A 14,821-nucleotide genomic window follows, 5' to 3' on the forward strand; every position below is an offset into this window, starting at 1 on the left:
TCAAAATCAAATGAATTATTAGCAAAAATGGAATAATATTTTTATATTATTATTATTATATTATTAATTTTTAACATATAAAATCATAATATGCTAATATGCTAGTAACAATTATATTTTTTTCATTAATTAGACTTATTTTGAAGAAATGCATGAATTGAATTTAATTATATACTAAGAAATATTTATAGAATAATGGTTTTTATGTTATGTAATATAATGTATATTATATATATTATATATAATATATATAATTAATATATTTTTAAATTTGATTTATTAAAATATTAGAAACTTTTATATAATCAAAAAAAAAATATATATTTTAATTTTTTCTAAATATAAAAGAAATATTTTGTAATAAAAATAATATTTATTTTCATGTTATTTATATTAAATAGCAAAAATTTTAATATTTGACAATATATACATGGGTACCTAAAAGATATTTTTTAAATCATTTTCCACTTTTTAAAAAAACTAAATATTTAAAAAATAGAAAATATTTGATGTTTTCTATATATTTAGATATTTTATTATTATTATTTTTATAATTATTTTTTATTTTATTTTTTATTTTTTCCATATTTTTATTGCTACAAAAATAATATGAAAACATTTTTTATATAAGATTATTTTTAATTGAAAATAAATTATAAAAATTTATTAATTAATAATCTTAATATATTAATAAAATATTTAAATGTTAATTATCACTATTTTATAAATATTTAAAAATATTAATACAAAATTATATTAATTCACCAACAATACATTCAGTAACATTATTATGATTTTAAAATATGTAATTGAGCATACTATAATTATAAAATATCTAAATATAATATCAAATATTTCTTACATACATTATTTTTTATCTTAAAAATCAAATAATAAATTATTGCTTAAATTGTTTAGGTATTTCCCATTGTATAAAATGGTTTCCTATTTCTTATGACAAATGAATGATAACATGATAATTTAAAAAATATATATTCAATAAAAAAATTAACGTAATCATTTAAATAATTACAAATAATCGCATTAAGACTTCATACTTAATAATATTAAATTAAAATCAAAAAGATACATTTCAATATTGAAAGGAATTTGAAATGGACACTGTCATATTTTGGTAATTCAACAATAATTTTATTATCAATTTAATTTTTGATATTGACATTTCTTCTTAGTAATGTAAAACAAATTGTATAAAATAGTAAAAAAATGTCTTTCAATTTTAGAAATTAATCTCTCTCGTTAAAATAACAAATATTATATATCATGAATGTTATTATAACTATAACATAAAATATTGTAACTAAATTTTTTCAGTTTGTCACTTTGTAAATATCCTAATTGCATTAAAAATGCAATTAAATAAATAAATCACTCAATTAAATCAGACTAAGTATTATTGAAAGCTTGAAATAAGTTTTCAAAGGTCAACACATGTATTTATCAGTAAGATTATTTAATACTAGAGACCTTTGATAAGTTAAAATCTTACCGAAAATATTATTCTTGTTTTATTCTTATTTCAAATCTTCAATTAATCAAAATCAAATGTATAATAATTCGAGCATTATGATTATACTATTTTTTTTTTATTATTATAATTGCAAGATATTGATAAATAAATGTCTCTAAACATTTTCTGTCGCATATAAAATTTTCTGTATGCTATGATAGTTGGCTTACTTCAAGCCCAAGAACATTAAAATTTACTTTTCATAGTAGATGAGATTGATACTTAAAAGATTTTTTTCTTTTTTAATCCTATTTAGTTCACAAAGTATTTGGATATGATTAATAAATATTACAACGTTGCAAAAAGCATCTAAGTTCTTCTTCAATATGAAGCTCTCTTTCCAGATAGATCACATTGACATATTTTGATAATTAAAAAATATGCTGTTACATTAATTTCAGTCCAATACACATTCCCAACCCTAACAAACCTTTCTCTTAGGTTTGGGTCGATGCATATAACGAGCCAACTTTTACTATATATGTAAATCATTGAATTAAACAAAGGTAGGCTCGTTATACATTCACTACAGGCAAACGTACATACATACATATTCTATTAATATGATTAAAATTAAAGACTATTAGGGGGGAAGGATGTAGAACTATTACTGTGAGCCAGACTTAACATTGAGCCACTAAGGCTTTCATCGTCTGGATAAGATTCTTTTGATGCCTCAGCTATCGCCAGAGCACTGCAATAATTTGAAAAAATGTATATATCTACAATATTTTTTTTTTAAATTCTTAAATCTATTTTTATATTTTATAAAATGACGATGAATGTTTAACATAATGCTTTAAAATGTAGAAATACAAAAGGAAACAATTGAAATATTTTCTTCTTTCATTAATATTTATGAAATTTATTCTAATAAACCTATAATATAAATTACATACCTGAATCCTATTCTTGCACTTTCCTCATCAAATTGTTGTAATTCACGTTCCTGTCTTTCATGTAATAAACGTATTCGCTCACTACGTTCACGAAGAAATTCCTGAGTTTCAAGTTCCATTTTTTGTTCAAGCAATGCTCTTCTAACTGATACTCGATCTTCTAACTCACGACGTTCTCTGTTTCTTTGCGCTTCAGCTTGCATTTTATTTTTAGATTGATACGCCATTAACATTTCTAATTCATAATTTAATCTTTCCTATAAAAAAATAATTATTATATAAAATATTAAATTAATCTTAATAATTATAGTATCAAATTTACTTTAAGTATTATTTAAATCAAATTTTAATATTAATGTAAATCCATGTATAATCATAATAAATTCTTTTTATTAAATAAAATATTTTTAAAAACTTATTAAATAATATTAAATATTTAAAGAAAAAATTTTTTAAATCTTGTAATTTTTAAATCTTACCTTAAGATTATGACATTCAACTTCTTGTGATTCATCTAAACGTATACTTTGTTTTTGGAGCATTTCAGCAATACTTTGTTCATATTGATCACCCAATAAAGCTAATTTTCTTCTTTGTTCCTCTTTTAATTTTTTTATAACAGCTTTTTGTTCTTCTTTAGCTGTTGTTTGTAATATTTGAGCTTTTAATGCCTTATATTGTCGTGTTTGTATTTTACATGTTTCTCTAAATTGTTTTCGAATTTGCATTTCTTTTTGCTAAAATGTATATATTTAAAATTTTTTAATCTTCATATTTTTTATCTTTTTATATTTTTTAATATTTTTTAACTGTCATTTTTTATTGTTTCAATAAAATATACATTATTATTTTAAAAAACTAAAATATATTACTCACTTTGAGACTCTTAGGTTGTTGTTTGAGTTCCAATGCATGTTTTTTACGTAAATCACGTTCTGCTCTTTGCATATAATCCTGTTGATTAGAAAGTTCTGTAGCATGTTGTCGATGAACTTGATCTTCTCTCAAAGCATGAACTGCTCTTTGTTGTCTATATTCTAATTCTTGTGTTTTTTCATGATGTCTTAGTAACATATTATGTGCTTGCTCTAATTGTTGTTGTCTTTTATTTAATTCCTACATAAAAAAAAATATATTTAAATAAGAAAAACATTCTATAATGGAAAAAAAGAATATTATACTAACTTCTCGAAGTAATTCTTGTTCCAAACTATGGAAAACAAGTAGCTTTTTTCTACGGAATTTACGAATTTCGAGATCAAGATATTCCCTTTGTCCTCTTGCAAGCCGTTGTTCTTCTTGTGCTTCCATTTGTCGTAAATTATCTTTATGACTTTGAAGTGTAGCATCTCGTTGCCGCTTCGGTGTAACTTCATCTTGAGATAACTCTTTTTTCCATCTTTCTTTGTAAACCTTAAAAAATTACTAAATTATCAAAAACTATAAAGAAGACAAAGATAATTTTTTGTAATTTTTTAAACATAAAATAATAATTATCATTATATTTATTATTTCACCTTATAATCTTTCTTTTGTTGTGCTTCTAATGCTTTTCGATCTGCTTCTTGTCTACTTGTAATTTCTTTGTGAAGTTTCTTTTCAGCATTTTGATTTTGTTTAAGCTTACGTTCTAATTCTTGCAAATGTCTTAATTGAAGCTTTTCTAATTCTTTGCTAAATTGTTGTAAAAGGGTTTCATATTCTTTGTCTAATAATTGTTTATGGGATTCCATTTCCATTTTACAACGTTCTTCTAATTTTACCTATTTAAATAAATTAAATATATTATCCAATAAAAATATGAATTTTAATTATCTAAATAGAATATAAATTTAAAAAATTTAAATAAATTAAGTATATTAATAAATTAATAACACTTACCAAAGCACCTTGATGTTCACGTCTCATTCGTTTATATCCACTCATTTGTTCATGCATTTCTTCTTGCATATGTTCTTTTTGTTGTTTAGTTACAATTGATGTTGTCCTAATTGTCGCAAAATTATTGGCACCATGTTCAAGAAGATTGGCAGTAACACCGCCTGCTGATATTTTATGTCTATTTCGTACAGATCCTGTAGAATAATCATTTGCATCAGCATTTGGCAGTGGCAGGCTATTGGTGGAGGAACTTTGAGAGCTTGCAGAAACGCCCATTGAATGAATTGAATGCTCTGAGGTAATTGAATTACTCTTGCTACTATCACCACCTGTTTGTTCATCGGGAGTATCTATAAGAATAAAAACATAAATAAAATTGAATCAAATTAAAATATAAACAATTATTATAATTTAAAGTTTTTGAAAATTTCTCATACCATCAGCATCACCAACTGTACTTTCAGTCTCACAAGCATCGATCATTAAAATTTTTTTCATTTTTCGATAATTTAAATTATCCAGTTCTCTAACAGCAGCTTTTGTTCTCTGAATTAAGTCTATTAGAACTTGCGGAGAACGTGTTCTGGTGACAAATTGATGCTGTAAAATTGAAAGCCTATAAGAAAACAACTAACTAAACTATAGTATATCTATTTATATAAATAATAAATGAGCAAAAAATTCATATATTGTTGCAAATAAAATAAAAATTTTAGTAATAAAAACTCACTGATAACAGTTTACCAGAGGCTGGCCTTTCAGTTGGACTTTTAGTTAAACACACTTCAACAAAGTGACGAAAAACATCTGACCAGTCTGGAGAATTTAAAGTTGGTGTATCATTTTGAGCAATATGATACAAAGCACTCATAGCATTCATATTAAAATAAGGTGGTTTGCGCTCAGCTAAAATAAATGATTTAATAAATATTTTACTATAATTCTAAATAATTTATTTTTTAAATAAAAAATAAATAAAAAATTCAAAAATAAATTAATAAAAAAAAGTTAAAATTGAAGTAATTTAATACCTAATTCAATACACGTTATCCCTAAAGACCATACATCCACTTTTCCATCATATTGTCCTTCATCCATAGCTAATATGACTTCTGGTGCCATCCAATAAGGAGTTCCTACAAAGCTATTTGCTGGACATTTTATGCTTGCAGATCCAAAATCTGCTAATTTTACTGTACCATTTTCAGTAAGTAAAATATTTCCTGCTTTTACATCTCGATGAATTCTTCCAAGAGAATGAAGATAATGTAAACCACGTAATACACCTTCACAAATTGCAGCTATTTCATCTTCTTTTAATGGTCTCTTATGAACTTCAATAATGTCTGATGCAGAACCAAGGCAATATTCCATTACCAACTATAATTAATTTATATATAATATTATATTAATTTATATAATTCATTATTAACAACTTAAAAAATAATATAATACACAAATAATATAATATATAATATACCATAAATAATTAAAATTATTATTTAAAAATTTATTTATTAAAATAATTTTAAAAATTACCCAGGCAGTGTGGTCCCTGAGATAACAACCCTTATACTCTATTGTATTAGGATGATTAAGTTGTCTAAGAAAACGAATTTCTTTCAAGATATCCTGCCATTTTTCAACAGTTTGTTTTCCCAAATATGACATTTTTTTGATTGCAACAATTTCTTTGGTAACCAAACATCGTGCATAATAAACAGCCCCAAAACTACCATGCCCAATTTCACGTAAATCTTCAAATATTTTCTCCGGATCATTTTTTTCAAATAATTCAGCAATCTCTGGGTCCTTAAGGCTACCAGGCCTTGGAACAGCTGGCATAGTAAAGTATTAATAATTATATAAAGCCAAGGCCTATTTCAGAGTTTTGACGTCTTCTTATCTTTCAATCTTCTATTCTAAATTTTATAATTTTGCTTAATTCTCTGTCAGTCCATTCCAAAATTTAACATTCTATCTGTGGAAAAAAACATTCTTAATTTCTTTGACAATTAATAAAAAATTTACTATTTTATCTTATATTATTTTAAATTTAAATATATTAATTTATTTATACTATCTTTAACTTTATTTAACATTAAAATATATAAATGTGTTATAAAGTATAATAAATAAATAATATAATAAATATAATATAATAAAATAATATAATAAATAAAATACAAAACAAATAAAAAATAAAGCATAGTTAATGTTTTTTATCAAAAACAAATTCAGAACAATCTTCTATACAATTCTATATAGTATAAATTATATTTAATTAAATATAATAATACATATAATATATAATATTATATTTTGATACATTATAATTCACATACCTTAATTTCATATTTCCCTTAATTTAATTTTTTATAACACATTAACAGCAACAAATTTTTAATAAACTCAACAATAAACAATATTTAACAAATATAAATATATAAATTTATAGTATACAAAGTATAAATAAAGATTTCTTTTCACTACAAATGTATTTTTATATGATTAAAATGAGACTTGACACTTATCACGAGGTCTTCAATACGAAACACACCATTCTATCCGTGGAAATAGAGGTGGAGAACTATCGATAGCACCATCGATATTATCGATAGCTAACATTATCAAAATCATTATCGATAACTTTTTACAACTATCGATATTTTCGATAGTTCTTAAAAAAAAATCTTAAAATTATCGAAAGATAAAGTGGATTGTAGATGAATTTTAGGACATAGAAATTAATTATTTTAATTATTTTAATATATTTTATTAAGTATATTAAAAATTATACAAAATGTATTATTAAATTTAAACTTTATTTTTAATATAACATATTATTATCTTTTATCATTAATTTATAATTTTAAAGACACGTGGCTTTTGAGGTTATGGCATATTGAGTTTTGATTTGACAGCTATTGTAAAGTTGGTGAATTTTAAAATAAATAAATATGATATTTATTTATACTTATATGATTATTTTTTTTATTAATTGAACATTATAGATTATTCCTAATTCTTATTTATTTCACTTTCACTCACTTATTTTCACAAATATTGAGTATATTTTCATTTTTTTTACATATTTAAATATGAAAAGATATTTTACAGAAATAAGAAAAAGTTCTATCTTTTAAATATTTACTTTAAAATAGAACAATATAATATACATTATATAATGTGATATTTTTAACTTATTTATTTTTTATTTTAACTTATTATTAAAATAACAAAAAAATAAAAAGAAAATGAATATTTATTAATTTATACCAATTAAGATATGACAATAAAAATAATTCTTATTTCATATATAAAATTTTTAAATAAATTTTTGACAAATTTAAAGATAAAAAATTGATAAAATACTTTATCAGAAGAAATATAAAATGGAAATATATTTAATCTAAATAATCATATAAAATTATTTTACAAAAATATATTACATATTATTTAGAAATAATCAATAGATTTTTCTTTCTATTATGTTATTATATTTATAGATATTTTGTAATTATTAGTGTTAATTCTTCATTTTACTATTTAACATGTCTTTTAATATATTAATTCAAATTAATTAATCTTTTTTTTTAATCTAATCTATTTTAGACTTAACATAATATTCAAAGAAAATATTCATATATTCCTTATTTTTATTTTATGTTATATAAAATTATAAAAAAATAATTTTTTTATAATTGAATCAAATTTATATTTTTATCTTTTAAATTGACTTGAATTTTTATAGGAAGAAATTAATTTATTAGGTATTGTGTTAGAAAAATCAGAATTTCAAAAATGCAAAGAAAGTAGAAATTATTTTTTTAAACTTTTTTATCTGAGCTCTATAATAACAATAATAATGACAAATAAAAAAAAATATCTTTCATATTATTATATTTATATATTCAAATAAGATATATTAATAATAATATTCATCAAAAAGCGATTTTCGATTTTATTCTGTACATTTAAGTGTTTATATTTTTATTATTAGAATAATATTAATTGATTTGGATGAAAATTTTATGCATTTGTTGTTTAGTTCAATTATAAAAAGATTATTTTGTTTGAAAAGTATATAAATAGTTTTTTTTGGTCATATATATAATTTTTTTATCAATATTTTTTATCAATACAATTATTATCATTATAATTCAAATTATTTATATATATATATATATATATATTTATTTATTAAGAAACAATAATAACAATTTAAAATATAAAATCAATAAATTTAAAAAAAATATTATATAATATTTAAAAAAATATTTTAAAAAATTATTATATAATATTTAAAAAAATTATATAATAATCTAAAAAAAATATATTGATATTTCAAAGTTAATGATTGTTGCTAATTTTCAATTATTTAGTATTGCAAATGATAAAGATTTTAAAAATCTTATTAAAATATAATCTTGTACTTTATTTCAAAATTTTCATTAAGAGATAAATATTTTAAAGTAATATATTTTTCTATTATAGAAAAATTACATATAATATTACAAACAATAAAATATATATTTGTGCAATTTCAAAGAAATGAAATCTTTTATTTATCAAAAAATCTTTTATTTATCACTTTAAATATAAATTTTGAATTGATATCTGCACTTTTGAAAATATATTATGTATCACATTTCAGAAACAATTGCAAATTCATTGATAAAAATTTTTATAAAATGAAATATCTAAAAAATAATTTGTATTATAATTGTAAAATGATAAAAAATATTAAAAATTAAATAATTTCTATATTATATATAGATGCTAAATTTTGTGATACAAGATGCATTAAATTTTTTAAAAATAATATCACAATTTTTTAAAAATAATATTACAAATCAGAACAAAATAATCTTGATTTCGAAATAAAATCATACAAATTATATATGTATATATTACATATATGTTAATATACATATATATTATACATATATAATATACATATATATTAGAATATAAAACTCTAAATAAAATTAAAATTTTTTAAAAGAAAATTATCACAACAGGCTGCAATTAAAAAAAATTTTTGTATCACTTATAATTAAAGAAAGAAATTTTAAAAGAATATTTTGGAAATATTTGATGAAGAAAGAAAACAAATATTAAACAATATATATCACAATATCACATCAATTATTGTGGAATATATGAAACAGACAAACATAAAATTACTATTAAAAACAAAATAAGAAAAATTAATTTATGACAATTTGCAAATATCAATTTTCTTAAACTTAATTATATTAAATAAAAAACAATCCCTGCAAATGTCAATAGTAATCATCTGAATATCTGCAAAAAACAAAATAATTCTAATTTAATTTTTTTTTTTTTAAAGATTTTCTAATAAAAAAAAAAAGTAAAAGTATTTATATTAATATCTGGTATAAAAGGCAATATTTAGAAAAATCAAATATCTCAACAGATATAGATTTTACTCTATTGAAAGATACAAAAAAGATAGATAAAAAATTATTATATATACAATATTAATATATATATATTGTTATTTTATTTTAGATGCATGCTAGAGAATGCAATTTTAACTATTTGTATGTATTGACTATGTGAATAAAAAATGAAAAAATATTTTTTTCACTAGAATATTAATATTAGAAAAAAAAATCAAGATTAAAATTTATCACTAGTATTTAAAAATTTAAGAATATTGATATGTTAACATTTTTAAATCATAATTGGAAAATAATAAAATAAAACATTATACGTATATAAAAATATAAAAATATAAAATAAAATAAAATACAAAAATCAAATATAATATTATAAAATATATTTATGTTACTAAATTTTCATCATATATCATATTTTTTCAAAAACTATCAAGAAACTATCGATAATATCGATAGCAAAGAGACTTATCGATAGTTCTTTAGGTAGAAACTCATCTGACTTGAATAAATATCATATGTTTTTAAATGGAACATAGTCTTCTTTATAAAAAGAATCAAAGCGAATGTATCACTAGTATTTAAAACTTTTAAACAAGTATTTTTACGAGAAAATAAAAAATAATTATAGAATTGGAATTCATAAGTAAAAAAGGCGGTCGAGTAAAATTCGCAGGAGAAATGCGGGCGTAAGGAGGGTTGGGTCTCTGACTCGTAGCAATCGCGTCAGATTGGTTCCGTAAATGCAGTAAAGGGACATTGTCGTTGTAGCCGAAAACACTTGCCGTGTTTGGATCGAGTGTACAATATTATAGTTAGATCCTAGTATATCAACTAAAATTTATCCAAAACTTCGGCAACAAGGAAAAAAATGATATTCACCTCCAAAATGGCGAAGGAGCGGGCACAGAAGCATGCGCGCAGCTTCGAACACTCTCTTCAGGCGGAGCACCTCTTTTTCCTGAACTTGGCCGATCCTTCGAGCATATTAAGATCCGAGGAACACAATTTTTCGTTGTGCAAATGCACCGCACCCCGGAAAAGTACACGCCTCGTACGTGTCACGCACGTACGCACACACGCGCGAGACGCGACAATCCGCGGCAACGCAACAATACGGCACCCACTATCGGCCACACACGAGAATTCGCAAACTTTTTGACGCCTTTTCGTCTGGCCTGGGTGTATTCTACAGCAGGCGAATTCTCCGTCAATGATGAGTGGCGCTCTATGTTGGTCAAATATTAAACTAAAAAATATTATCGGTAACTACGAGTTACTTCTTTACCAATTTCATTTAATTTTAATAAAATGCTTTGAAAATAATAATATTGAATATTATCAAAAACAATTGTACATTAAATTACCAAATTAAAATATAAAATAAAAACAATAGATTATATAATGACATTAGAATATAATAACATAGAAAAAATTTTATTTAAAATTAATTTAATATTTTTAGATTTTAGATACATAAAAAAATGTATTTAATAAAAATGTTTTATAATTAGTTTATTATATAATTTTTATATAAAATTATTGATAAATTTTATATAATTTTAAAAATAATATAAATATATATGAAAATAAAATTATTTTTGATAAAATTAATTATCATATAAATATAATTCTTTTATATAAATAAGATTTTCAAATTAATTTATAAAAACTTTATAAGTTTATAACTTTTTAAAAAATTTTATAATTTTGCATTGAAATAAATTTAATTTTATCTAATCTGCAATATGAAAATTATTAATTTACATATATATAATATAATATAATTTAATAATATATATAATATGTATTTATAATATATTACTATACAATACATATACTATGTTTACATATATTTAACTTATATTATATTTATTATTTATATATTATTATTATTTATTTATATGTTATATATTTAACTTAATATTTAGTAATTATATTTAATTATATTTAATTTATATTGTAAATATGATTAGAAAAAATGATTTTTTTGATAAATTATATAATTTCTATTTTATATAATACATATATATGTATATAATATGTAATATATGTTTATATATGTAATTGAAATGCTTATGCAAACTCAAAAATAAAGTATAAACATTTAAGGCTTTCTCACATCTATATATGTATTATACAGTTTTTTTCTAATATATTTAATAAAGAGAAAGAGTTTACACATATTTTTAAGAAAATATATGTAAATATTATGTATAAAATAGATATATCACACAAAATAACATTTAATTTTCTTAAATCATATACTTTCTAGATTTTCCATTAATGACATTAAGAACGTATTTCCATTTATTAATTTTGTAGTGCAGACAACAAATTCTACATTCACTGAAAATAGAATCAATTTTAATCAAAATATTGTATAAATAAATGAAAAATTAATTATAAAATTTTAATAACATAATAAAATATTAATATTACTTACAATCCTCTTGTTGAGATAAAAATCTTAAAGCAGAAATTTCTGCAAATGTACATCCTCCAATAAAAAAAACCATTACTAATTTTGGTGGTTCTGAATTAGAATCTTCACTAGTAATAGAATTTCCTAAAAAAATAAATTACAATAAATTACTTACATAATTGAAAATATGTTGATAAAAAAAAATAATACATATTTCTTACTTCTTGTAGATGATGGTATATGACTATATGGTACACTACTAATAGTAGGACCAGGTAATAATCCCATTACATCATTCAAACCTTGCCAACCATTGGGTTGTACAAGTTGTTCTGCTAATCGAACACTTAATGGTGCATATATAGAATGAACATAACTAATATCTTTTGGCGTAATTTCACTTTCATCTTCAACAGTAAGTCTTAATGCTTTTCGTAATACTGTATATTTGCGTGTAGATTGTTGTTGTTTTAGTAATCCAGCTTTTTCTAAATTTAATATAGTTGGTAAATTTTGATATCCATATGTTTGTATTATTTCTCTTTTATAATAGTCTAATAATTTTGGTTTAAGTCCAGAATTCGTTAAAGATTGTATACAAAGTAGTCGTAAAACTTTTAAAAGTGGTTGTTGTTGTACTATCATATCTTCTATATAAGTATTTGGTTTATCTGTATCTATACAATTTAATAACTCTTGTTCAACTTGTAATGATTCTAAAAAACTACTGGAATCTGTAACTTCTTTTATCATTTCTGCTATTGTTGTATCTAAGAAAGAAATAAAAATGTATTTATGAAATTAGTGATATTTATTTGATTGTAATGATAATATTAATATTATTATATAAAAGAACATTACGTTTTGCTAATGATTGCTTAGTAGCTAACATATGTGGTAAGCGTGCTACAAATTGTTTAATTTCTTGTACACTTTTATCTCCATGTCTTTCATCAAATTGTAATGAAATAACTTTAGCTTTTTTACTTAGAACAGGTCCTACTCCATTAAAATTTTTATCTCTATAATTTAAAAAATTCTATATAACAAAATAATATTAAAATTTAAAAATATAAATAAAATTACCTGATTTCTCCAAATAATTCCTCTCCAGAATTAAGTATAATTTGTTCTTTTTCATTAAGTGTCATTGTTGTTGGAGAATCTTGAGAATCATGAAATTTTCTTGCTGGTAGCTGTACAGTATCTAAAATTATAATATTTGAATAAACTGATATAAAAATGAAAATAAAATTATTTTTAAAAAATTATTATTATTTAAATTATTATAAAATATAAAATTTAAAAAACTCAACTATATTTTATTCCAAAAATTTCATCTATTAATCCTTCATATGTTAATTGTGTAACTAAAGGTGAAAGCAAATCTACAGAACGATCTAATAATAATAAATGTTCTATAGTAAATGATTGAACAGATGTTTTATTATCCTCTTCTTCTCTATTTAATCTTTCTAATAATTCCCAAACTTTATTAGCAGCAGGTCCTTTGCCAGTAACTTTAGGTATTTTTCCATATAATTTTTGTAAACTATGAATAGCTTGTGCTACTTGATATAAACAAGTAGGGTCATTTTCTAAATGAAACTCCTTAAATGATCCACTTAATTCCATAGAAAGAAGATCATTATCAAAAGGAAATAAATCACATTTAAATTCTTCTATTAATGTAAAACTGCCAAAAACACCTCGATTTTGAAGTTTTTTTTGACAAAGAAGACTTTTTCTTGGTACAAAGAATAAATGAAATTCTTTGCGTGGTCTTTTTCCTTCTTCACTAGAAATTAATTATTACATAAATTTCATATAATAATAAATAATTTTAATATTTTAATTTATATTAAATATTAATATTAATTATTAAATGAAAAACTACATATAATCTTTTTCAATTTATATATACCCATGAACATTTTCAGCAATTAAGTCCATAAGACCTAATTGCGGTCTTGTTATAAATATTATATTAACAATATTTGATGGTATTGTTAAACATCCACCACATAAAGGATACATTTTAACAACATCATGTTCTTCAAGCAAACTATATTTTGCAACAAGACCAATTGGTCCTGCAAGAGATTGATCCCATATAATTGCCTATTAAAATATTATTAAAAATATTTTTAGTATATTGTATATTTGTTTACAATATAAAAAAATACATAAATAATTAATTAAGAAATACTATAATTATACTATTTTACTATAATTATTACTATATTTTAAATTATATTTTAAATTAAATTATAAACAAATTTTTAAAATTATATATTTATAAATTCATTAGTTATAGGAACAATATATATAATAAAGGTTATTATTAATACCTTTGTGCCATCACACTTTTCAAGTAAGCAAAGTAATTGTTTTCTTGCTTGTTTCTGTATTATTCCTACATTTAGACGTCCAGTTGATAAATGAGCTGATGACATATTTTTATAATTTACATATAATTATATATTAAACATATAATACTTTTTGTTACTTTGATATCTCAAATTAATAGTTTAATTTCAACATGATTTATCGATATTTATTTATATTTTATTATGAATGATATTTAATTATCAGTATTACCAATATTATATTAAATACAAATATTTTATATATAAAAATAGTATGAATAAATTTTATA

General features: G+C 21.2%; 2 protein-coding genes and 1 long non-coding RNA gene across 7 annotated transcripts; 1 reads left to right on the plus strand and 2 right to left on the minus strand.

Moving 5' to 3' along the window:
* Nucleotides 1-1,130: 1,130 nt before the first annotated feature.
* Nucleotides 1,131-10,908, minus strand: LOC107993629 (serine/threonine-protein kinase Tao). 5 transcript variants are annotated; one of them, XM_062076045.1, is made up of 12 exons: nucleotides 10,620-10,908; nucleotides 5,851-6,292; nucleotides 5,343-5,691; nucleotides 5,042-5,217; nucleotides 4,749-4,911; nucleotides 4,312-4,661; nucleotides 3,948-4,193; nucleotides 3,616-3,843; nucleotides 3,307-3,546; nucleotides 2,910-3,167; nucleotides 2,431-2,687; nucleotides 1,131-2,225 (listed from the first exon to the last, which is right to left on the minus strand). In XM_062076045.1, the coding sequence occupies exons 2-12, from the start codon at nucleotides 6,154-6,156 to the stop codon at nucleotides 2,105-2,107; spliced, it is 2,694 nt and encodes an 897-aa protein (XP_061932029.1). In that variant the 5' UTR covers nucleotides 6,157-6,292; nucleotides 10,620-10,908; the 3' UTR covers nucleotides 1,131-2,104. The 5 variants fall into 5 exon arrangements, with proteins under 5 accessions (XP_061932029.1, XP_061932030.1, XP_061932032.1 ...); XM_062076046.1 differs by having other exon boundaries at nucleotides 5,851-6,288; nucleotides 10,620-10,759; XM_062076048.1 differs by lacking the exon at nucleotides 10,620-10,908 and adding an exon at nucleotides 6,657-7,332 and having other exon boundaries at nucleotides 5,851-6,288.
* On the plus strand, nucleotides 10,658-12,963 carry LOC133666214 (uncharacterized). Its single transcript, XR_009830016.1, has 2 exons — nucleotides 10,658-11,002; nucleotides 12,393-12,963. It is a non-coding gene; the product is annotated as an uncharacterized LOC133666214 (long non-coding RNA).
* On the minus strand, nucleotides 11,510-14,752 carry LOC107993630 (vacuolar protein sorting-associated protein 33A). The gene is made up of 8 exons (XM_017050146.2): nucleotides 14,514-14,752; nucleotides 14,087-14,283; nucleotides 13,479-13,960; nucleotides 13,249-13,369; nucleotides 13,024-13,184; nucleotides 12,384-12,932; nucleotides 12,184-12,306; nucleotides 11,510-12,086 (listed from the first exon to the last, which is right to left on the minus strand). The coding sequence occupies exons 1-8, from the start codon at nucleotides 14,616-14,618 to the stop codon at nucleotides 11,998-12,000; spliced, it is 1,827 nt and encodes a 608-aa protein (XP_016905635.1). The 5' UTR covers nucleotides 14,619-14,752; the 3' UTR covers nucleotides 11,510-11,997.
* Between the last annotated feature and the right edge of the window lie 69 nt (nucleotides 14,753-14,821).

Source organism: Apis cerana, linkage group LG6 (assembly GCF_029169275.1).
Source record: "Apis cerana isolate GH-2021 linkage group LG6, AcerK_1.0, whole genome shotgun sequence".
In the NCBI taxonomy this organism is placed as follows: domain Eukaryota; kingdom Metazoa; phylum Arthropoda; class Insecta; order Hymenoptera; family Apidae; genus Apis; species Apis cerana.